Source organism: Leuciscus leuciscus (genome assembly GCF_965113295.1).
Source record: "Leuciscus leuciscus genome assembly, chromosome: 15".
Lineage (NCBI taxonomy): Eukaryota > Metazoa > Chordata > Actinopteri > Cypriniformes > Leuciscidae > Leuciscus > Leuciscus leuciscus.
The window spans coordinates 5,316,025-5,341,599 of NC_138739.1; the positions used below are offsets into that span (position 1 = coordinate 5,316,025).

At 37.4% G+C, this 25,575-nt stretch overlaps 1 protein-coding gene across 1 annotated transcript in view; it reads right to left on the reverse strand.

Annotated features, from left to right (window-relative positions):
• Positions 1-23,236, reverse strand: part of kdm4b (lysine (K)-specific demethylase 4B) — a 39,451-nt gene extending 16,215 nt beyond the window's left edge. The window contains exons 1-9 of the mRNA XM_082139021.1: positions 23,024-23,236; positions 16,955-17,151; positions 15,652-15,893; positions 13,835-14,016; positions 13,142-13,265; positions 9,797-9,975; positions 8,979-9,168; positions 3,003-3,079; positions 2,872-2,927 (exon numbers count right to left, since the gene is read on the reverse strand). Coding sequence (XP_081995147.1) covers positions 2,872-2,927; positions 3,003-3,079; positions 8,979-9,168; positions 9,797-9,975; positions 13,142-13,265; positions 13,835-14,016; positions 15,652-15,893; positions 16,955-17,151; positions 23,024-23,137 — 1,361 coding nt within the window. The 5' untranslated portion in view covers positions 23,138-23,236. The remainder of the gene's footprint in view (positions 1-2,871; positions 2,928-3,002; positions 3,080-8,978; positions 9,169-9,796; positions 9,976-13,141; positions 13,266-13,834; positions 14,017-15,651; positions 15,894-16,954; positions 17,152-23,023) is intronic.
• Positions 23,237-25,575: the final 2,339 nt, after the last annotated feature.

Genomic DNA, 25,575 nt, shown 5'->3' on the forward strand with positions numbered 1-25,575 from the left:
CATCTGACCACACCAGACAAACGTACATCTGACCACACCAGACAAACGTACATCTAACCACACCAGACAAACGTACATCTGACCACACCAGACAAACGTACATCTAACCACACCAGACAAACGTACATCTAACCACACCAGACAAACGTACACCTGACCACACCAGACAAACATACACCTGACCACACCAGACAAACGTTAGCTTTACATCCAACCACACAAACGTACATCTGACCACACCAGACAAACGTACATCCAACCACACCAGACAAACGTACATCCAACCACACCAGACAAACGTACATCCGACCACACCAGACAAACGTACATCCGACCACACCAGACAAACGTACATCCGACCACACCAGACAAACGTACATCCGACCACACCAGACAAACGTACATCTGACCACACCAGACAAACGTTAGCTTTACATCCAACCACACCAGACAAACATACATCTGACCACACCAGACAAACGTTAGCTTTACATCGAACCACACCAGACAAACATTAGCTTTACATCCAACCACACCAGACAAACGTTAGCTTTACATCTAACCACACCAGACAAACGTACATCTGACCACACCAGACAAACGTACATCTGACCACACCAGACAAACGTACATCTGACCACACCAGACAAACCTACATCTGACCACACCAGACAAACGTTAGCTTTACATCGAACCACACCAGACAAACGTACATCTAACCACACCAGACAAACGTACATCTGACCACACCAGACAAACGTACATCTGACCACACCAGACAAACGTTAGCTTTACAACGAACCACACCAGACAAACATTAGCTTTACATCCAACCACACCAGACAAACGTTAGCTTTACCTCTAACCACACCAGACAAACGTACATCTGACCACACCAGACAAACGTACATCTGACCACACCAGACAAACGTACATCTGACCACACCAGACAAACCTACATCTGACCACACCAGACAAACGTTAGCTTTACATCTAACCACACCAGACAAACGTACATCTAACCACACCAGACAAACGTACATCTGACCACACCAGACAAACGTACATCTAACCACACCAGACAAACGTACATCTGACCACACCAGACAAACGTTAGCTTTACATCTAACCACACCAGACAAATATACATCTGACCACACCAGACAAACGTTAGCTTTACATCTAACCACACCAGACAAACGTACATCTGACCACACCAGACAAACGTACATCTGACCACACCAGACAAACGTACATCTGACCACACCAGACAAGCTTTACATCTAACCACACCAGACAAACGTACATCTGACCACACCAGACAAACGTACATCTGACCACACCAGAAAAACGTTAGCTTTACATCTAACCACACCTGACAAACGTTAGCTTTACATCCAACCACACCAGACAAACGTACATCTGACCACACCAGACAAACGTTAGCTTTACATCTAACCACACCAGACAAACGTACATCTGACCACACCAGACAAACGTACATCTGACCACACCAGACAAACCTTAGCTTTACATCGACTGTTTGTTTAGAAAATAAGCGTTAAAGGGATAGTTCACCCAAAAATGAATATTCTGTCAGTAATTACTCTCCCTCATGTTGTTCAACCCCGTCAGACTTTCGTTCATCTTTGGAACACAAATTAAGATATTTTCAAGCGGCAACCTCCCTGTCTCTCTCTTGAAACCAACACGGAAGTGAATTAAACGGCAATTCATCCACTGGCTGCTTGAGGCTGAGTGCAAAAGTGAGTCAAATCTGTATCTCCCCCATGTTAAAATGCCCAACTTTACAGCAGAAAAACACATGTTTACAGCCTGGAGCAAGAAGTGGCTTTGGTCTATAAAGCTAATGTTGCCCTTCATGACGACTGTGAGGGGGGTGAAGTTTTTTTATAACTCATTCGTTTAAATTATATTAAGCCTTACATTTCTGCATAATTAAGGGTGTCCACTTTTGAGTGACAGGTGGATTCCCGCTGCTGTGGTCATTAGTCATCATTAGCCGTTTGTCTGTTAGCCGTCACGTTACCTCAGCTCATTGTCTGACTGTAAAAATAAATAAATCCGGGAGTGACGCGCTGCCAAGATGGCGACGGTCGGCCACGCCCACTTTAGGCTTCAAAAACGGTCTTCAGAAACCTACAGGTGACGTCACGGACACTACGTCCATATTTTTTTACAGTCTATGGATATTTTTGATGAAATCTGAGAGCTGTCTCACTCCTCCATAGGCTTCTCTGTAACTGAAACTTGCTGGCCCAGAAAGTTAGTAAAGACATCGTTAAAATAGTCCAAGTGACTCCAGAGGCTCAACCTTAAGTTTATCAAGCGACGAGAATACTTTCTGTGCGCAAAAAACTAACAAAAAAAGACTTTATTCAACTCTTCATGTTCTTCTGTGTTCCTCTGAGTGAGTTCATGAGTGTAACCGCGCAGCGCTTCTGGGTTGTACGTCAGAACGGAGGCTCACTATTACATAGATCACTATTGGCCCACACAGAAGATGATGAAGAGTTGAATAAAGTCGTTATTTTTGGGTTGTTTTTCCGCACAGAAAGTATTCTCGTCGCTAGATAAACTTAAGGTTGAGCCTCTGGAGTCACTTGGACTATTTTAACGATGTCTTTACTAACTTTTCTGGGTTGGCAGATCTCGATTACCTATTAGCCTATGAAGGAGTGATCCAGCTCTCAGATTTCCTCAAAAATATCTTCATTTGTGTTCTGAAGATGAACGAAAGTCTTACGGGGTTGGAACAACATGAGGGCGAGTAATTACTGACAGAATGTTCATGTTTGGGTAAACTATCCCTTTAACGGATGCCTCGTAATAGAGTTTAAGATATTAGACCTGTCATCTGTGGTTTTCTTCAAAGCTCCTCCTCGTAAACTGCACAAACAGCAGGCCTGCAACCAAGAAGACAATAATCAATGCAACGTTTTAACGCAACACTAAATGAGTGAAATGTGTTCAACACTTACGGCTGTCCACTCCATCGAGGTACATCGAGAACACATCCAGCCTTCCTGTTTCGTCTCGGGATTGACTCCATAACAACCTGACGGATAAAAGGAAACCGAAACTTTTTATTAAACTGTGTGCGATTCACCAAGTGTACGTTATTTTCAAAGATGCAACAGTTTCTGGAATTTTTCTATTAACCCTTTAAATAGTTCCTGAAAGTAGACATCATGCGCTTTTCGCAAATATGCGGCTTATTACGGTAATGTCATGATTTCCGTCTGCAAATGACAGCAGCGCGGGATGGAAGGATTTGAACAGAGAGATACGACGCGCGGCAGGTTAGTGTGTTTGATTGCATAAAATAATAAAAGTAACGAACAAATACATGGCGAAAGAAGTGTTAGACAGCAGAAGAGGGGATTGGGATGATTTTTAATTAAATTTGGGAGGCGGATGGCTGTTACTCTTTCACCTATCTAAGCATGTGTGTGTGTGTATGTGTATGTGTATGTGTGCGTGTCTATGAATGCGTGCATGTGTGCGTGTATGAAAAAAAGTGTCCTAAATGAAAACTGTGCAACTCAATGTCACAAAAAGACTTGTATATATGTATTATAGTTCATTTTTCAACTTTAAGTTAGTGTCTTTCGTTCATGATTTTTTTCAGTTTTTTTCTAAATAAAAATCAGTAAATTTATTCTCGTTTTTTATATTTTTGTCTATTTAAATTCTATTTACAAACTCACCACACACAATAATGGTCAATAACTGTAATTTGTTGAAAGCTTATCTTTTTCTGAAAAAGATTTTAGAATTTTACAGTCAAGAAATCAAATTATGTGAAAAACACCTATTTTAGCTTCAGGTTCTAAAGGGTTAAAAACATCTTTCTACAGCATAGTTTGATACAAAAAGAATGAACAAAGAGTTCAAATTGAGAACAAAAGACAAAAAAGACAGAAAAAAAAAGAAACGAACAGAAAAAATTGCCAAGAAACTAAATAAAAAAAAAAATAAAAAAAAAGACAGAACAAACTTAAATAATCGACAAATAAAACTAGAAACAGACAAAACAAACAATTACACAAACTAAATAAAGTAAAAAGAAAATCGTGTGGCGGTCAAAAACGACTGAAATGTTTTATTTTAATGGAAAAAGAAATACTATATTTTAGTTAGACAATATTTTTTATTTTATATTTTGTACTTTTAGGGGATTTTATAGTAATAAATTATATTTATGGAATAGTTATGATCCATTTATTACCTGTTAATCACTTTTTGCACAGAGACCTGAAACTTAAAAATTTCAAACTCTGGATAATGCATGTATATATTTAAGAAATATTTGCATTATACTCTATATGTATTTATATATAATTTAGATTATAAATAACAAATTTTTCTTACATATATACATGCATGTGTGTGTATTTATATATACAAAATAATTCTACCAAACACAAACTTTTATATTGGAATTTTATAACGGAATTCAACGCGATTAATCACGTTGAAAAAACATAATGCTTATGACCGCTATCACTGAACATTCAGTTGGAAATAAGTCATAAGAATGTGTTACGATGAACATTTCAAGTCTCTTTTACACCTTTTACATTTCCAACCAATTACACAAGATGTACGCAAACTGAAACCTTCCCATTTGAAACTGAAGGATGACGTTCACACGAGCAGCGTCGCCGTCTGAAGGTGTGTGTCGCCGTCTGAGGGTGTGTGTCGCCGTCTGAGGGTGTGTGTCGCCGTCTGAGGGTGTGTGTCGCCGTCTGAAGGTGTGTGTCGCCGTCTGAGGGTGTGTGTCGCCGTCTGAGGGTGTGTGTCGCCGTCTGAGGGTGTGTGTCGCCGTCTGAGGGTGTGTGTCGCCGTCTGAGGGTGTGTGTCGCCGTCTGAGGGTGTGTGTCGCCGTCTGAGGGTGTGTGTCGCCGTCTGAGGGTGTGTGTCGCCGTCTGAAGGTGTGTGTCGCCGTCTGAAGGTGTGTGTCGCCGTCTGAGGGTGTGTGTCGCCGTCTGAAGGTGTGTGTCGCCGTCTGAGGGTGTGTGTCGCCGTCTGAGGGTGTGTGTCGCCGTCTGAGGGTGTGTGTCGCCGTCTGAGGGTGTGTGTCGCCGTCTGAAGGTGTGTGTCGCCGTCTGAAGGTGTGTGTCGCCGCGCGGTGTTCGAGAACCCGCTGTTTCCTGTAATTACACCCTTCGATTGCCAGGCACAGGAATGGACTGTGATATTGTGCGAGCGATCGCTTCAGAAGAAACGCTCCAGCTGGAGGTGAAAGCTCACACAAATGGAAAGCCCGTTTTGACATGCTGTCATTTCCCCCTCGTCCTCGTCTTATCGAAATCACCAGCTTTCAGCGGCTGTGCCCCCCTCATCCGCGCAGGTAAACACTAGCAGCGGGAAGCACGCGTTCAAGCCCAGCTCGAGCCATAATGGCCTCCGCCACGGCACACGGGACACAAACACAGCCTCCAGGCATTAGTTTAATATGCAACACGCACACACGCGCTTACACACGTTCAGGAAAGTCATTTTCATAACCGCTGGAGGAATGTTTGTGAGTTCAAGCGCTTACGGAACCAGGCTAGCAGAAAATAGCATCAAGAAATGAGGAGGCAATGACAGCACAACTAACAAGCTGTCTTTCACTTCACAAGCTGTTCAAGGCTTTGGAAAGCAAACAAGCTAGAGGTGTTGCTGCTGCTGTTGTTTTTGTAGTCTTTTTTTCCCCCTAGAACGGTTCAACCATTTTGGACGGCGGCTCGTTTCACTTCACGGCCTGTTCTTCACGGCTTTGGAAGGCAAACAAGCTAGAGGTGTTTAGGGTTGGGTATCGAGAACGATTTCCAAGAACCGTGGATTCGATAAGACGAGCGCATTTCGATTCCTCTCATCGATTCCTTTGTATGCATTTTAATACGACTTTAAACCATTCAGGCACAAGAAGACCCGAGCGCTGTTATTTGTGCTGTGCTCACATCCAACATGACGCGCGCACAGAAAGCCGCCTCTCACACTGAATAGTAGGGCTGGGACGATACACCTATCTCCTGATTTGATACCATCACGAAACTTGGGTGGCGATAGGATTTTTTTTTTTAAGAATTGCAATTCTACACGTATTGCGATTCGATTTTTTAACACTAGACCATCAGGAAAAGTTAAATCATACACTTATACAGACTGTACATGATGTATAAGATGAGTCATATTTACAAAAACATCATCACATCTTTCTGAGTTTTATTTCAGAAGCATCATCCAGTACTACATTCTCTTGAATAAATGATTCAATAACAAATACATTTTTTAATAGTCACTTGTCGCCACCTAGTGGTGAAACAATGTAATCGATAAATGCGTTATTTTAAGCGTCAAGTTTCTATCAAAAGCTGATTTCGATCGCTATCGTAGACATCAGTGTTCATATTTGAACTTTAAACTTTTATCCAAGTACTTCTATGATAATTGCACTATTGCATCACAGAAATAACGATACTATGAGGTTGAAAAGAGTGTTTGAAAAAGACGCATCTTTTTCGGCAGCACTTGATCCAGTCATACTAACACTTTCTCTTCTATTCTAATAATAATTACATGCACCGCGTTAGATTAAACTGAGAAGGGTCATAGCACTTGCATATTGTCGTCCTACTGTTAGATTAACTGCTTCTATTGTTCTCATTTGTAAGTCGCTTTGGATAAAAGCGTCTGCTAAATGAATAAAAGTGAATGTAATGTAAATGTAATAACAATAAACAATGCTTTCACTAAGTTACACAGTAACTGTAGGACATTTAAAATAACTGACGCAGAAATATATATAGTTTCACATATATCAGCCATTTTAATCAAACGTGGGTCATCAGGTGAGATTTACGAGCCAGAAATACCTGTTTTATAAGCTGTGCTTCTTTAAAGAAAGCTTGAAAAGAGGTGACAGAAACGGTGTGTGTATGAAAAGTGTGTTTATGAAACAGCGACAGCTTTAATTAGTTTGACAGAGTGAAAAACAGAGTGACGGTAAACTGATTAGTGCATCTAAAAGCAGACTAATATACGCCGGCTCATCCCAGAGCAATCACACGACTGCTTCACGCTCAGAGGAACCAGCTTAAACACGAGCCGACATACGGCGAGTCGAACTTTCCAATCTAACGACTCTGGAAAGCATCCAAGCGAAACGCTTGTGTTATTTATAATAAATATAATAATATATCACGGCCGAATGCTTCAGGAAAACACAGAAACAATCAAGCAAAAGTTGAAGTGAAATAGTTTCATCTCAACTGTCATTTTCGTTTAAACGGGCCAATCAGAGCGCGGCGTCGCTCACACACACAAACACATACACACACATTCTAATTGGCTACGCGGCTTAAACTCGCGCCGAAGAGAAACAAACCACTTCTGCCGTGTGTGTTTTCCTCTTCTGGAGTTTTTCTTGCCTCTCTAAATAAATAAGAGCGCTGGAGTTCAGCCTGACTGACGGTAAATTGGCTGGAGTGACGTCCGGGTCTCCGTGAGAGGCACTCGAGGGCCCGGCGACAAGATAAAGAGACAATCAAGGGCGTTTATTAGCACACACTCCTGACTGACAGACAGAAATATGTGGATAGGTGTGAAGGCTGAAGATACAAATGTGATTTTGAAGTGAACTGCTTCTTGTTTTAGGAGCATGGCTAAGAGAACAATGCTACACTAATATTATCTGAAAATGTACTGTTCATTTATTCAAAATTATCTACTGTACATTTCTTTCAGGGAAAAATGTGGCGATTTGACAAAAAAATTAATTGCAACATAATATTCTGAAGTGTTGGACATATACACAATATACACCTTGTTACAGAAAAACTGAAAGGTCATTATTATATAATTATACTATATTATATTATTTATTTTACAGAATTTATGTTATATATTTAATTTATATTTTATATAATTTTTTGTTTACAGAAAAAAATGAAATGAAAGGTCTGTTTAGCCTCTCCAATATAGAAAATGTATCAAAAAACTAAAAAAATTAAATAAAAAATAAAATAATTATTATTTCTACTTGTATTACATACATTTTTATTTATCATTAATTTTTACAGGAAAATGTTTCGAATATTTTGTATATATAGCCTACATATTGTTATAAGGGTTTGTTTGAGTTGTCCAAAGAAGGGTTATTTTTAATAAAAAAAAATAAAAAAATTATATTAATAATAATAAATACAATTTATTATTATTATTATTATTCACATTACATACTTTTATTTTTATTCACATTATATAAATACATTTATTTATTATTAATGATAAATAAACAATAATAAAAAATCTAAATCAATTATTAGATTAATCTGCTCGGCATCGCTTTTTGAAAACCAGCAAAGAAAATTTCTGTGTCTATATATATATATAGATATGGAAAAAGTACGGTCTGATATAAATTTTAAAAACACTGAGACATGGAGTCAAAGGTGTTCATCCAGTACATTTACATAGAAAATCGATTAAAAGCAGCAGTTCTGTGTGAACCGACCACTAGCGTAACACGTCACTGCCAAAGCAGCTTTACAGTGATGACAGGAAGTTACAGTAACAGAGATTGTTTAGGCTTTACAGCAGCTCTAGAATAAAGTTATTGTCCAGCTAAATTTAGTTTTGATCGATTCATTTCCGTTGCAAAGATCATTAGTTATTAACTTAGGGGCCGCTAACCGCTAACACGACGCCGCTAACACGACGCCGCTAACACGACGCGACACCGCTAACACGACGCCGCTTACACGACACCGCTAACACGACACGGCTAACACGACACGGCTAACACGACACGGCTAACACGACACGGCTAACACGACACGGCTAACGCGACGCCGCTAACACGACACCGCTAACACGACACCGCTAACACGACGCCGCTAACACGACACCACTTTAACTGTCTGTTCTGCAGAGCGTTTGGATCATGAGAAAGATGCTGAACTCACTGGCGTGGACCTGAAGGCCACAGCTTCCACAGGACAGAAGAACGCTGGTGCCATCGTCACCGATGTGGGAGTTCGACGGCAGGGGTTCAGTGTTTTCGGCACCGGCGCTGAAGCACATCTCCGGAACCAGCGGACGGGTTCGACAGCCGACCCGGGACGTGTCCGAGACGTGGAACGAGTCCTTTACCGGCTAAACACACACACACACACATGAGAGAGATGAGCATGTTGAAGTGGACAGTTTATTCGCTATAGTTTAGAAAATGGTATTAAAAATATGAGCAGAACTCAGTTGATATTTGACTGGTTTTGTCCGTCCTTCTGTTAGACTGTCTCACACATGAATTATGTTGAATATCTGTCAGCTGTTAAATTTAACTACACAATTAGATAATACCAGTTTAGCTCAACCAATCACCAAGCAATGCTTCATTTTGTTCAGTCTGTGTGTAAAAAGGTCCCATTAGTAATTGTTTTTGGTTTATAAATGTCACTGGTAGTCACTGTATGAAGAATATTTGGGTATAATATGTCACAGTTTACTTTATTTTGCTCTCCTCACGTACATAAATGAGCTTTATCCTGCTTTAGTAAAAAAATATCAAACATTACATCTGGTGTCTGAATAATTTTTGCTTTGACTGTATTAAATATGTTTTCATGCTTGAATGCTCAAACAAACATGATTCATTTCTCATATTTGACAGTTGCAGCTCCTCTCTTCTCAGTCTGTCAGTAACGCTGGGTTTAGTTCCTGTGCTGTGATTGGCTGGCGGGAGCAGGGTGTTGTGATTGGTTGACAGTGAAGCGCTCATCACCTGTGTGTAGGGGCAGAACAGCGTGCACACGGCGCAGTGAGGCTCGAGGGTCGCCATCGCTGTGTTGAACTGCTTCTCCGCGAGGAAGTTCGGCAAGCAGTTCTGCAACAGGTTCTGCCACAGATCCTTCTTGTTCTCCGGTACCGAGCCTCCGCTTGCTGGAAGTCCTGAGTACAGCTCTACAGGAGCACAGGGAGACCACACACACACACACACACGCGTGAGATACACTGCAAATGAAACGCTTCAGAAGAGTCGCACAGAAATAACACAGATACATAGGCGAAATTTGCGGGTGGGACAGGCTGTTTCTGTTTTGAAGTCCATAAAAGTGCATCTATCCATGAGATGTGTGTGTGTGTGTGTTTGTGGAGATGTGTGTGTTTGTGGAGATGTGTGTGTGTTAGTGGAGGGGTGTGTGTTAGTGGAGATGTGTGTGTTTGTGGAGATGTGTGTGTGTGTGGAGGTGTTTGTTAGTGGAGGTGTGTGTCTGTGGAAGTGTGTGTGTGTGTCTGTGGAAGTGTGTGTGTGTGTGTGTGTGTGTGTGTGTGTGTGTGTGTGTGTGTGTGTGTGTGTGATGCCCCTCTGTCCTGTATTTTGCCCCCTACAGTGACAGCAGGCGGTGGCGGTTTACAGCTGTCGCTCTCTTCATAACACACACACAGACAAATCAATAACCGTCTTTCAGCCGCTCCACTTTATGAAGCGCTTGTTGTTTGTGGCGGCTTTCTTTCATTCTTTATTGCTTTTGCTCTTTGTGCTCGCAAGAACACGCTTTCACAGCAAACAAACAAACTCTCCACCAAACCAGAACACTCTGAAATGAAACGTGTTCTAGAAACATTCATATTGGAAAAACTAATCTAACTTTTAACAACTTTCTCCTCAGTGAAAAATTCACCGTCAGACGTTTATCTAGGATGACAATATTTCTCGTATTACCAAAACAAAACGTTTATCTACAGAGAAACAAGCGCAACAGTTACGGTACTTATATAAGAACAGGCATCCAAACAATTTGACCAAGATTGAATTTTTTACGAATGTCATTTATGAAACTAGCACAACAAATCAAGGTAAATTCTTCATAAAACTATTCTAGTGCAGATTTCTGCAATTCAACAATTTATGAATGCTTTTACGAACATCATTAGCTTTCACAGACATTATTAGGGGTTCAAGCATGGAGTGCTATTGTAATTGTAAGGATCTGTAAAACTGATCGTGCAGGACAAACCGTAAGGCCTAGAGACGTGAAACCTGGCCAGATGGTGGGCCTCAATTTGGGGAGAACCTATCAGAGTATGACCCGGATTGGCCCATAGGTGGCGCTACAGCAACCAAAAGTACAAAATCGCTCATAACTCTTAGACCGTTTGTGTCTAAGACACTCAAGTGCCTTACACCACTGTGTTCCCTGGCTCGAGTCGGACAAAATATGTATCTCCAATTTCGATGTAGGCAGGGACAATTTTCTGCTATGTCGAATTTTGTCCAAAACCTACTTTTGCGAACTAGTCCCTGGTTTTTCGCCCGATCAGAACGAAACCAGTCCAGGACAATTATCTGGACTCTCTAGATCAATAATTAATCGAAAAAAAGTTGAACTTTTGCATTTGGGTGGCTGTAACAGGGTCATTTAGAAAAGGGGCGTGGCAAAATACACTCAAAAGCCTATAAATCCCAAAGGAAAACTCAGAACTTCACAAAAATTGATGATCATATGTGTCCGAACATGGTGAAGAAGCATGCAGAGTTTCATGTAGATCGGACCATAGGTGGCGCTATAACTGGCACAAAGCTTTGCAAACCATATATTACCTATGGTAAATTGCCTGTATTGGCTGTAAATGGACTTTTTCATCTATTATTTCAGTGGTTAAAAGCTTTCTAAATAAAACTTAATGTCTTAAATGCTTATGTGCTTAAAGGCCTTAAATGCTTGAATCCCGATAAATGCTGCTTGTAGCTTTAATTATCAACTGTATTTAAAAGACACAAGAAAAAGAAAAAAAGTTATTTAAGAACAGCTTTACGAACATTTTAAAACTATAATGCGTTTTTATGAACGCCATTGCTAACGCTATCTATAAAAGAGGCGCAATTTGGATAAATCTTTCGTAAAAGATATTACTTCATAATTTACTGCATTAATTTAACATTTTACGCAAGAATGTTTGTACGAACAACGTTAAGAACATTAGATTTTTTTTTATGTTATTTCGAATGTCATTTTTGAAACGTTCATACAAGAATGGCTTCATACATTTTCGTACATCTGGGAAACGTGCAAAACAATTTAATGAAACTCTTTCGTAAATATATTTTTACATAAAATGTTGAACTGAACGTGACAATTAAGATAAAAATTATTTTACAAACAATTTAGAAATATAATTCGAATTTACGACCGCCATTTATAAAAGAGGAGCAAAACAAATTCGCGTAAATCTTTCGTAACTGTTTGCGAAGAATGGTTGTGCGAACAACTTTAAGAACATCATTAGACTTTTTGTACGTTATTTCGAATGTCATTTTTGAAACGTGCATACAAGAATGACCTCATAAATGTACGTATGTCGTTCTATTTTAAGGACGTAAATTCCAAACTTGATAAAACGAGCAAAACAAGTTCATGAAAAACTTTCGTAAATATATTCTTACGTAAAATGTTGAATTGAATCTGAAAAATAACTTAACGTTTTGTACGAACAAATATGATCTATATTTCGAACATGATTTTTGAAACGTACATGCAAGAATGAGTAAAAAAAATGTACGTAGGTCATTTTAAGCACATCATTGCGAAATTCATGAAAATCTTTCGTAAATATATTTTTATGTAAAATCTTGAACTAAATGTGACAATTAAGATAAAAAATGGTTTTACGAACAATTATAAAATATAGATTTTAAAATATACATTTAATATACAAAATACAATTATAAAATTTTTACGACCGTCACCTAAAAAAAAATGAGCAAAACGAATTCGGTTAAATCTTTCGTAACAGTTTACGCAAGAATGGTTGTACGAACAACCTTTAGAACACTTAAGACTGTTTGTATATTATTTGTATATTATATTGTCATTTTTTAAAAGTGTATGCAAGAATGACCTCATCAATTTATGTGCATTATTTTAAGGACGTCATTCCGAAATCTATCATAAATATATTCTTTCGTAAAATGCTGAATTTAATGTGACACATAAAACGTTTTTTACAAACAGAAATCTGCTTGTTTCATGAATGAGCACCGAAATATTAATATTAAATTTTTCATACTGAGAGTATATTGCGCTTCTTGGCCGTGCACTGATGATGTCATGAAAGCAGTACCCACCCTCATCGCTGGAGTTTTCTTGTTTGACTATGGAGTGAGGCGAACGCATGGGCGGCTTGCTGAGCGGATGCCTTCTGCTCTTCTTCACCTCAACCTTCTTCTTCAGCTTCGTGAAGGGACTCGGCTGAGAACAATACAAAATATACATTTGACAATCATTTACCTCAATGTTTAAAGTCTGTAGACCAGAATTAAAGGCTGTAAAAACCAGGGATGCATGATATATCGGCCACCATATCGGTATCGGCCGATATGTGTTCATATTTAATGTTATCGGCCGTTAAGAAAATTTGGCCGATATCTTAATGCTGATAAATAATGTATTATTTCCTTCAGCTGAGACACTTTAGATGTGCACTGTTCAACATGATGGTTTTGCTTGAAATATGATAGGAATCACTTTGAAAGGAAAATACAGTTCAATGTAACATTTGTAGCGCAAGTCTGTCATAGGCGGAATTAAATTATAATGAGAACATCGTTATAATTGTGTGTTTGGGACATGGCTTTATTGGTGAGACTTTTGTTTTTGTAATCAGGCTCTCAAAAATCATATAAAAACTTGGATTTAGATTTATCGGCCAATATATCGGTTATCGGCTTTCAAATATAAAGGATTATCGGTATCGGCCAGAATGTTGGTATCGGTGCATCTGTAGAGAAAACCCTTGCGGATCAGAGACACTGGCTCACCTGCAGGCCGGACAGAGGGTCGGCTCCGTTACTCTGGGTTTGCATTTCGTTCACCGAAGCGAACTGCTCAAACGCCTGCTGGAAGGAGATCTCATCGGGATGCTTCGGCTTCTTCTTTTTCCTCTTCTTCTTCTCTCCATTTTCCGGCGGAGGATCCTGCGACTCTGTTTTTATATCTTCACCTGGTGAACGACAACAAAGATGAATGAATGAAGTCGATTCAATGGTATTTCTCTGCCCATTTTGTCATTCATCAGCTGAAAATCGACGTGAAAAATGCGGATGATCTAATAATTATAGGTTTCACTTTGTATTTATGATGTTATTGTAAGATTTGAGCAAAATCAGGCTGTACAAAAGATGTTTTACTTTCAGAAACTGCCGTTCTTTCCTTTCAAAATGCATCAGGGGCTTTCATCAAACTCAAGGCGGTTTTTAAGGGATTGATTTCACGAAAAAAGGTTGAAATCACTCACATTAAGATGCAAATGCATCTTTTTGCATTAATATTCTTCTGCTGCGTGGGATTTAAAGGGATAGTTCACCCAAAAATTTTAATTAGCACATGATTTCTCACGTGTATAAGAATGTATATGACATTCTTCTTTCAGACGAACACAATTGGAGTTATATCAAAATATCAAATCTCTCCATCATAAAAGTACATCTGTCCATCATAAAAGTACATCTATCCATCATAAAAGTACATCTATCCATCATAAAAGAGCATCTATCATCATAAAAGTGCATCTATCCATCATAAAAGAGCATCTATCCATCATAAAAGTACATCTGTCCATCATAAAAGTGCATCTATCCATCATAAAAGTACATCTGTCCATCATAAAAGTGCATCTCTCCATCATAAAAGTGCATCTATCATCATAAAAGTGCATCTATCATCATAAAAGTGCATCTATCCATCATAAAAGTGCATCTATCCATGATAAAAGTGCATCTATCCATGATAAAAGTGCATCTGTCCATCATAAAAGTGCATCTGTCCATCATAAAAGTGCATCTATCCATGATAAAAGTGCATCTATCCATCATAAAAGAGCATCTGTCCATCATAAAAGAGCATCTGTCCATCATAAAAGAGCATCTGTCCATCATAAAAGAGCATCTATCCATCATAAAAGTACATCTGTCCATCATAAAAGAGCATCTATCCATCATAAAAGTGCATCTATCCATCATAAAAGTACATCTGTCCATCATAAAAGTGCATCTATCCATCATAAAAGTACATCTGTCCATCATAAAAGAGCATCTCTCCATCATAAAAGTGCATCTATCCATGATAAAAGTGCATCTATCCATGATAAAAGTGCATCTATCCATCATAAAAGAGCATCTATCCATCATAAAAGTGCATCTATCCATCATAAAAGTGCATCTGTCCATCATAAAAGTGCATCTATCCATCATAAAAGTACATCTGTCCATCATAAAAGTGCATCTATCCATCATAAAAGAGCATCTGTCCATCATAAAAGAGCATCTGTCCATCATAAAAGTGCATCTATCCATCATAAAAGTGCATCTGTCCATCATAAAAGTGCATCTATCCATCATAAAAGTACATCTGTCCATCATAAAAGATGACAGATGCACTTTTATGGATTTCAAAACCGAAACAGCCATTCACACTCATTATAAAGCTTGGAAGAGCCAGGACATTTTTTAACACAACTCCAATTGTATTCGTCTGAAAGAAGAATGTCATATAGACCTAGGAAGACTTGAGGGTGAATAAATCCCTTTAAACTTTGAAGAGCGTTTCAATGAAACATGTAAAGGTTGGTTTGTGTCACCTGCTCCCCGGAGCGCCGCTTCGGCCTCGGCCTCGGCCTGCTCCTGCTCTTCCCTCTCCAGCGCCTCCAGCGTGAGCATCGCCTCCTTCGCCATGCGCTCGTCCCGCTGCTGCCGCCGCTGCTCCTCGCGCTCCTCCACCTTCCGCATGTACTCGCTCATGTCCAGCTCCACCCCCTCCTCCGCCAGCACCTTCACCTCCTCCAGCTTCAGGCGCCGGAACTGCTTCACCTTTGCCTGAGATCTACAGCAAACAATGCAAACCGATAAACAACTTTCAGTTTGAACCAAAGGCTAGTAGTTATGTTATAGATAGTTTTATTATAGTTAGTATCAGAGTTATTATGGTTAACTAAAACCAAAATCATACAAATAAAAAATATACAAGAACTAGTGCTGTGCAACGCAATTAATCGCATCCAAAATAAAAGTGTGTTTACATAGTATGTGTTTGTCCTGTATATACTTTATGTATTTGCATATATAAATACACAAACATGCATGTATATATTTAAGAAATATTTGCATGCATATACTGTATATATATTTATAATAATTGTATATATAAATAACAAATTTTTCTTAAATATATACATGCATGTTTGTGTATTTATACAAAATAAGTATACACAGTACACACAAAATATATTATGAAAACACAAACTTTTATTTTGGATGCGATTAATCGTTGCCCAGAACTAACAACATTTTTTTTTTTTAAATACTACTTTTAAATGCTATTGCGCAATTGACCCTTCGCATGGACTTTGATTGACAGGCGATCTGACCAATCATAATCCGCCATCCGCCATTTTTGTCCGACAGGAGTTAGTAGATTAACGTTGGAGAATTTGAACTTGAAAAACGGAGTGTACTGACGTCTTTCCGCGGTTAAAACAACACTCCTTCTTATGTTCATTCATGTTTATTTGATGCTATAAATGAACTAGAAGGAAGAGATGATGGGTTCACGAGCAGCTTTAACTGAGCGATCTGTCAGACACATTAAAGAGCCACAAAACGGTCTTTATTGTTTAAATTTCTTTTAAAAAAATGACCAAATTTGAAAGTTGAGACTTTGTTTCATACTAAAATTAACCTGGTCAATCCTGTCTCAGCGCGTTGTCAGTGTCTCTCCGCTCCGCGATGTATATTTCACTGCGTGTCGTGTCGTGAGACCATGGTGTGGCGTGAGAGAGGCGTGGCTTGTCGGACATAGCAACAGTAACTAAAGGGGCGGGTCTTTGCGAACGGTCAATTTGACTCGTAAAAAGTGCAGGTTTGTTTGGTAAAAGTATTTGGCACCTGCGCAGGAGCTTCTCTCGGTACGTGACTCTGTTTTTCCTCCAGTGCTCCAGCTCAGGGCTGGTGAGGATCGTGGGTTTCTGGTGGTCCAGGACCGTGACGTCCTTCCCCTGTTTCCACTGATCGTAGCGATCGGGCTGCAGACAGCGCACAAACACGTCCATGGAGATCTTCACCATGTCCTTACGGCACGTGCACTGCGGAAGAACAACAACGACTCTAAATAAACAATATCAACAGGTTATGTAAAACAGACAGTCCTGATGGGATGTGATGTGACACAATCTCAGCCAATCAGAATAGGTTAGTTCACAGCTATCTGGAGTGACACTTTGGACCAATGAGATTCCAATGTGGGCGGGGCTAAACGGCACAACAAAGGATATTTTACGCCGCTAATAAATAAATAGTTCTGATGATGTAAACAATACATTTAACAAAGCTTCAAAACTGGAGGCGAAAAACAAATAAATAAATAATACTAATTAATATAATAAAATAAATTAATAACAAAGTAATATAAATAAATAAATGTATTGAAATATAATAATATAATTAAATTACTAAAAAAATAATGTGAATTACAATACATAACATTTTAATTTAACTTGGTAGTGGAATATTTCTATAAAATAAAAATATATATATATTTTTTTATTCTAATACATATGCAAATTACCTCAAATTACCTAAAAAAAAAAAAAAAAAGCCTGTCAGCTACAAAATATTGGGGATCAAAAAGTTTGTACAATCCTGTTAAAAATAGACAAACAAAATAAAATAAAAATACAGTTGAAAAGTTGCAGAGTAGATTTAAAGTAAAATTGTAGTGAAATACGATAATAATAATTAAATATATAATACAATATTCTAATATGCAAATGACCTAAAAAAGCCCTTAAAAACTAGAAAACATTGCGGTTGAAAAAGATGAACCGGTTGAGTTCAGCTGCAGAGTCAGACTAACAGCCTCGTGTCAGAGAGATGATTAGATGAAACACGTCTTCATCATCCAGGTGTGCAGACGCGAGATTATTAAATCATCAGTGCTGACGACTGCGACGGGGAAGAAACAAGCTTTTAATCGCAGAGTTTGTGCTGAAGTGAAAAACGCAACATCTCTCAATCAACACCGCGAGTCGCAGAGAGAGAGAGAGAGAGAGAGAGAGAGAGAGAGAGAGACGGATGAGAAGAAAAGTCATTTTCCTGAGAGCTGGAGTCGGGTGTATTACATCTGGCCCTTATTTCCAGTGCTCGCTCGAGCTGCTGTTCAATTACCAGAAACATTCTGCAGCTGAAGGGAAGACTGGCTAACTCTAACTGTGTGTGTGTGTGTGTGTGTGTGTGTGTGTGTGTAATAACGGCAACAAGCGCTATTCTTCACTCGCAAATGTCAACGACTCGCAGCAGAACTCCAGGGTCTGGCATATTATACTCAGAAATGCAATCGCAGCTCGACTGGAAGGATCCGAGTCCACCTGGAAAACTGCGGAGAACAAGCCACTAACACTGAAGTACTGATGAGACCAACATCAGCAGTGTAACAGAAGCACAGCCTAAACACATTTTTTTTTATTATTATTTTTTTTATAGCCTATATATATAAATATTCCACTTGGTAGTGGAATATTTCTATAAAGAAAAAAAATTAAAATAAAATAAATTATCATCCATATGCAAATTACCTAAAATTACAAAAAAAACAAACAAAAAAAAAAAAGCCTGTCAGCTACAAAATTTTGGGGATCAAAAAGTTTGTACAATCCTGCTAATAATACACAAATTAAATAAAAAAAGAAATACAGTTGAAAAGTTGCAGAGTAGATTTAAAGTAAAATTGTAGTGAAATACTTCGATTATAATAATTAAATATATAACATTATTCTAATATGCAAATTACCTAAAAAAGGTAATTTAATGACCTAAATATATTTACATTTTACATTTACATTTACATTTATTCATTTAGCTGACGCTTTTATTCAAAGCGACTTACAATTGCTATATATGTCAGAGGTCGCACGCCTCTGGAGCAACTAGGGGTTAAGTGTCTTGCTCAGGGACACATTGGTGTCTCACAGTGGATTCGAACCCGGGTCTCTCACACCAAAGGCATGTGTCTTATCCATTGCGCCACCACCACCATAAATATATATATATACACACACAGTACAGGCCAAACGTTTGGAAACATTACTATTTTTAATGTAATTAAAAACTAGAACTGTTTCCAACACTCATAATAAATAATGATCCTGAAAATTCAGCTTTGCATCACAGAAATAAATGATAATTTGAAGTATAATAAATTGAAAACCAATTGTAAATTTAAATTGTAATAATATATCACAATATTACATTTTTTTCAATATTTTTGATCAAATATATATATATATATATAAATCAGCTTTGCATCACAGAAATAAATGATAATTTAAAGTATAATAAATTGAAAACCAATTGTAAATTTAAATTGTAATAGTAATAATAATAATAATTAAATTGTAATTGTAATAATATATACATATAAGGCTTGACGAGCAGAAGAAATGAGGGATCAAAAGTTTCAACTTTTATGAGTGCAGGCTTGATGAGCAGAAGAAACTTTTCAAAAACATTAAAGATAGTAATGTTCCCAAACTTTTGGCCTGTACTGTGTATATATACAACTAAAAAAATATCGAAAATCATAAAAATGGCATGCATTGTGATTATTTTAGATTGTAAGATTGAAAAATTAGGGAACAGATAAAAAAAAATAAAAAAAATAAAAAAAATAATCATATGCATTTAAAAAGTGGCAACATTTATATATTTATAAATCAAATAACAGTTTTCTATTTGAATATTTTTGAAGATGTGATTTATTCCTGTGACGCAAAGCTGAATTTGTTCAGGATTCGTTAAAGAATAAAAAGTTATATAGAATCTGTTAGTGTGTGTGTATACATATATATACACACGCACACACACGCACACACACATACATACATACATACTGTATATATATATAGCACACACACACACACACACACACACACACACACGCGCGCACACACACATACATACATACAGTATATATATATATATATAGCACTTTTGGGTGTGTGTGTGTTTGTATACTAAACCAACACATTACAGATTATAACAATGAAAATATGAAACAACAAAGAAATGAAAATAGAAGATAAAATGTTACAGTGTAAAATGAAAAACAAAAAGACCAAATGATTATATCCACACTGGAGTCTCTGAGATCAGTGTCTTTTATTGCTTTATTCCTCACCGCTAAATGAATAAATGGAAACGGAGTGACAACGGAGGAACCAATCAGTCGGCCCTGAAGAGAGCAGAGCGATGATGCTGCGCCTCACGTCTGAGAAACACGATAATAACTCGCTCTCACGAGAGCCGTGAGGACGTGATGCAGGTGTGTGTTATTACTAGCATCTTCATTCGTTCAGCGGCTTCTCGGGATCTCAAACACACACAGACTACAAGAGATGGGCGAAATATTCACATTACATTCACAATGATGTCAAATTAAGCAATATCACCACAATTGTAAGGCGCTAAACACAGCCATTAGACTCGTTTTACAGTCTGACTTGCATGTTTTAATAGCATTTGATTTAAATTTTTAAAAACAAAAAGCCATAAAGCCAGTAAATTCCACTCATGTCTGTGAATCAGTTCAGCTTTCTCTGATTCAGTGATTCGTTTGTGGCACCACAATGTTAAAAATGTTAAAACGTGGTAAATATGCTCTATTTATGACTAAGGGTTGATATATCGGTGCATATGAACTACAATTTAATATAAATCATATATTTACACCATTTTTCTGTGTGTTCATTTAGTGAAAAATATGCAATAATGTCTTTTGAAAGTAAAAAACACACTTTTATGCTATTTTATATCAAATACTTCAATATTATTGTGATATATACTGAACATCACCAAAAGGGCTGGGGTATTTCATTAAATCATATTTATGGGGCGTTTAATCATATTTAGGGTATGATTAGACGACAACAAAGTACTAAAAACGGAAATGATCACACGACAACACTGTCAAAACGATTCTTGTTCACACAGATCTGCGAAAACGACTAAAAACGCTGCATTCTCCTGCCAGGCCAGTAGATGGCGACGTAAAGAAACTACGCGCTCATAATAAGATGCGTATGACATCAGCGTTTTCACAGATTCGCGTTTTTGTAGTTTACATTGAGACGATAACTGAACCCATTTACAAACTTTGCGGTTTCAGGCCTAAAACGCCATAAATGAAACGCATAAAACGTTTTCTGTTTATAGTTGAAAGCGGTGTTGTTGTAAATGTCCCTCCAGACGCATCATTGCTGTAGTCCACCATTTTCACACATAAAATATTCTGCAACATGCTAAAAATCCGCATTTTGAGATGAATGTGCAGGTTTAACGACCTCTGACTAATGAGCCGCTCTATCAGAACTGAGCTAATGACGAGGACCGTGAGCAGATCCTCACTGAAGACGCTGCTGTTCGTGTTTAATTAGCGGATGTTGAGCGTGTGTCTCTGACCCTCTCGTTCTCACACTCTCGGCTCTTCAGATCTCTTCAGTCACCACACAACATGCAAATCCACAGATGTTAACGTTTAACGTGCGGAACAATCTTTACATGCCAGACAAGGCAATGATGATCTGGAACGTCTCTCTCCAATATAATTGAAATAAAATGTCAGGTACAGCATTTTGTTGTAAATAAAAAAAAAAAGATTTTTTTTTAAATATATATATATATATATATATATGCAAAATGTTAATGTTAATATTTCATTAATGTTAAAGAACAAAATAAAAGAATTAAAGAAAGAAAAATGATAAGAACGATTGAATGAACAAAAATTGAAAAAATTACATTTATTTTATTACTTTTATAACTTTTATTGTTTAATTAATACAAATTCAGGTATTAACTAAATTCAAATTAATTTATGTTGTTAATTAAAAAATTATAAAAAAGTCAATTAAATTAATGAAATTAGCATAATTATGTTTAATTAAAATAAAAATGTAGGTAAAAAGTAGTGTTTTGTTATTGTGAAAAAAAACTGATGAATAATATAGATATGAAATAAGAATGTGAAAGCCAAAAAAAGTTGAAAACCCATAAATACAATCACTTTCAATGACATAATTGCTTATTACTTTTGACCAATAGGTGGCGCTGACACCAAATTGATGTGGTGTGGTCAGTGTGAGGTGACAGTTACACACACCAAGTTTGGTGTCAATATGCCAAAGCCTAGCAGAGATAAAGCCTCAGATGCAGGTTGGCATTATGCCATCAAATTCGTTGATGCGGTAAACGAAAACGGTTTCGTCTATTGGCACGAAATCCATACATATTTGCCAGCATAGTCATAGTCGAATTCGAAAAAGAATCAAGATGGCGGATAGGAAGTTCAGCAAACTATGGCAAAATTGGTATAGATGTTCTCGGCATGATCCAATGAATCTATCAAGACCAGTCTAATGATAATAGGCTAAACTAATCAAAAGCAATTGGCATTTTTGAAATTTCATTTTAACCACAACGTGGCACTGCCACAAAACCTTGTGAGTACCTTCAGGGCATTCTGTCGAAGACACATACCAAGTTTTGTAATGATATGCTAATGCGTTCGTAAAATATAGCATTTTACGACAAAATTCAAAATGGCCAACACACAAAATGGTAGATTTGGTCAAATTGTTCGACTAGTTGTGCCTCACCGAATCTAAAGAGACCAGTCTTGTTATTTTTGGTCGAACTATACAGAAGCAAAAAGAGCCATTTTTCATATCGCCTCCTGACCACTAGGTGGCAGATGGAATGAAGAAAAATAAAAACTGAATGAACAAACAAAAAGCAGCAAACAAGACTGAACTACTGAACAAACAAAAGAAAGAAGCAAGAACGAAAGAACGAATTAAAGGTTGTGAAGAACTAATTAACGAGCTTAAGAACAAACAAACGAAGGATAAATAAAGACAGGAGTGTGAGAGCGACGTCTGTGGTGTGATACTCAAGCACGCTCACCTGCGTGGCCATCTTGCCGTAATCGATCCATCGTAGAGTGGCGAAGTTGGTGGACTCGGCGCAGTTGAACCCGTGGTTGAATCCGGCGTGATATCCGTACGGGAACGTGATCATGAACTCGCCCTCTTCTTGAGTGATCTACCAGAGAAAGAGAGTCTGAATCAGTACGAGGAAACACACACAATCTGCCATTTTTCACGTTATTTGTGCTGATTATTACGTATAATCCTAATGTTGTTATTACACTATTTATTTAATAGTAAAATATGTTAAACTGAGAAGATTACGTTCTTACGGCGGTGTTGCTGTACTGTAAAATATACACCATTTTGCAACAAAAAAAATAATTATGTGAACAAAAGAATGAACAAAAACTGAACAAACAACTTTTTTTTATTACTTTTACTATTTAATTAAGAAATTAGTCATAAAAACAATACAAAAAAAAAATCAACTAAATGGATGAAATTAGCTTATATTTAATCTTATTAAAATAAAACTTCAGGTAATAACCATAGAGCAAAAATAAATAAATAAATAAATAAAACAAAAAAAAAGTACACTTTTTTTTTTATTACTTTTATAACTATTATTAATCAATTCATATATTATTATATAAAAATAATTTTTAAAAAAAGTCAATAAAATTACTTTTAAAATGAATTACATTTAATCGAAATAAAGAGTTGGGTATTATGGTGTAAATGTGCATTACAAAAAAAAAAAATCAAATAGTAAAAATTCCACATACATTTAATAAAAACGCAAGACTCTGAATCTCTTTATGTTGAATCTTGCATGTGTCCTGAAACTAATAATCCTGAACTTCTCAAAGCATCCTCACATGCGTCTCTGAAGATGGAAGTGGTGGACGTTTCATTTCTTCCGGCTATCGCTCCGTTACCCCACAACATATTATTAATTTCCTCGAGCTCGCGAAGGCAACATTTAAAGCACTCAGTGAACTGTACTTTGATGAAAGAGCCAATAACCGGTGAATTAAACTGCAAACGACACATCAGAGGGGAAAACCCTGACGCGGGAAAATCAGCCGAGACTGAGAAACATGGCGGCTTCCAACGCTAATACCAGTGGCCATTAGCGGCTGATGGGAAGAGAGATTTGCTGTGAGAAATCTTTCCCTCCCCTCTCATATACAACACACGTTTCCTCCCTCCATTCATCGTCTCCTTCAGATCTCTGCTCTTCAGCTGCCGGCGGCCCAAAGGAGAAGCTAGAAAGCCATTTTCAGGCTGTACAAGCGCAATTAAGGTGGAGCCAGTGAGCATGGAGCGGGCTAGCCGGCCTTAGCTAATGAATATTTCCATTTCCCTCCGTTTTCTTGCTTTGATGCTGAAGCTTCAGCGTCACGATGGCGTCCATCAGGAGGAACGTTAGATTCATTAACGGCATTCGGAGCGATATTTCACTTCTACGTGTAGAAGAAGGCAAGTTCATAGAATCAGTTTTTATACGCTCAAAAAAAAAAAAAGAAAAAAAAAAAAGATTATTTCCACAACTGTAGAGAACGATAATATGGTGAGTCAATTGGTGTCAAATAAATAAATATTTTAAATAAAATGTACAATATAAAAGGCATAAATAAAAACAAAATTTATACAAAAAAAAGGTAAAACATTTAAAGTAAATTAATAACAAATTACATTTTTTAAAAAGGTATTTTTTACATAACAGTAAATTCAAATAAAAACATTTAAAGTAAATGAAAAAATAATTACAAAAAACAAATGTAAAATAAATGAAACTAATAATATTTTTTAATTATTAAATCATTTTAAATTAAATAATTTAATAGATTTATAAATATATTTTATTAAATAAATAATTTAATAAAAACTACAAAATTATAAATAATTTACTTAAACATACTGATATAATTACACTAAGATTTAAAAAGTTGTATAAAGTTTAAAACAAAATAAATAACATTTTAATATATATATATATATAAATAAAACCAAGAAAAAAGTACATTAAAACGACATGTTGACTATGTTATTGTATCCTACTTTGAAAAAAACAACAAACGTGACATATGTTGGCGTTATATATGGTGTAATGTTTCGTGATGGTTTACAGGTCTTAAATGTCAGCGGAACGGATGAGATTTAATATAATATTTTCCTTCCTCGATTCCACCTCACACTCGATGATGGTTCCCTAGCAGGAGCTTTGAGCTGGAAGCTCTAATAACGTCCCCAGACAAAGAGAGATAGAGAGACAGAGAGAGAGAGAGAGAGAGAGAGAGACAGAGAGAGAGAGAGAGACAGAGAGAGAGAGAGAGAGAGACAGAGAGAGAGCGAGAGAGACAGAGAGAGAGACACACAAAGAGAGAGAGAGACAGAGAGAGAGAGAGGGACAGAGAGAGAGAGAGCAAGAGAGAGACAGAGAGAGAGAGAGAGGGGGGGGGGGGGGCAGAGAGCGAGAGAGACAGAGAGAGAGACACACAAAGAGAGAGAGAGAGAGAGACAGAGAGAGAGAGACAGCGAGAGAGAGAGACAGCAAGAGAGAGAGAGGGGGGGGCAGAGAGC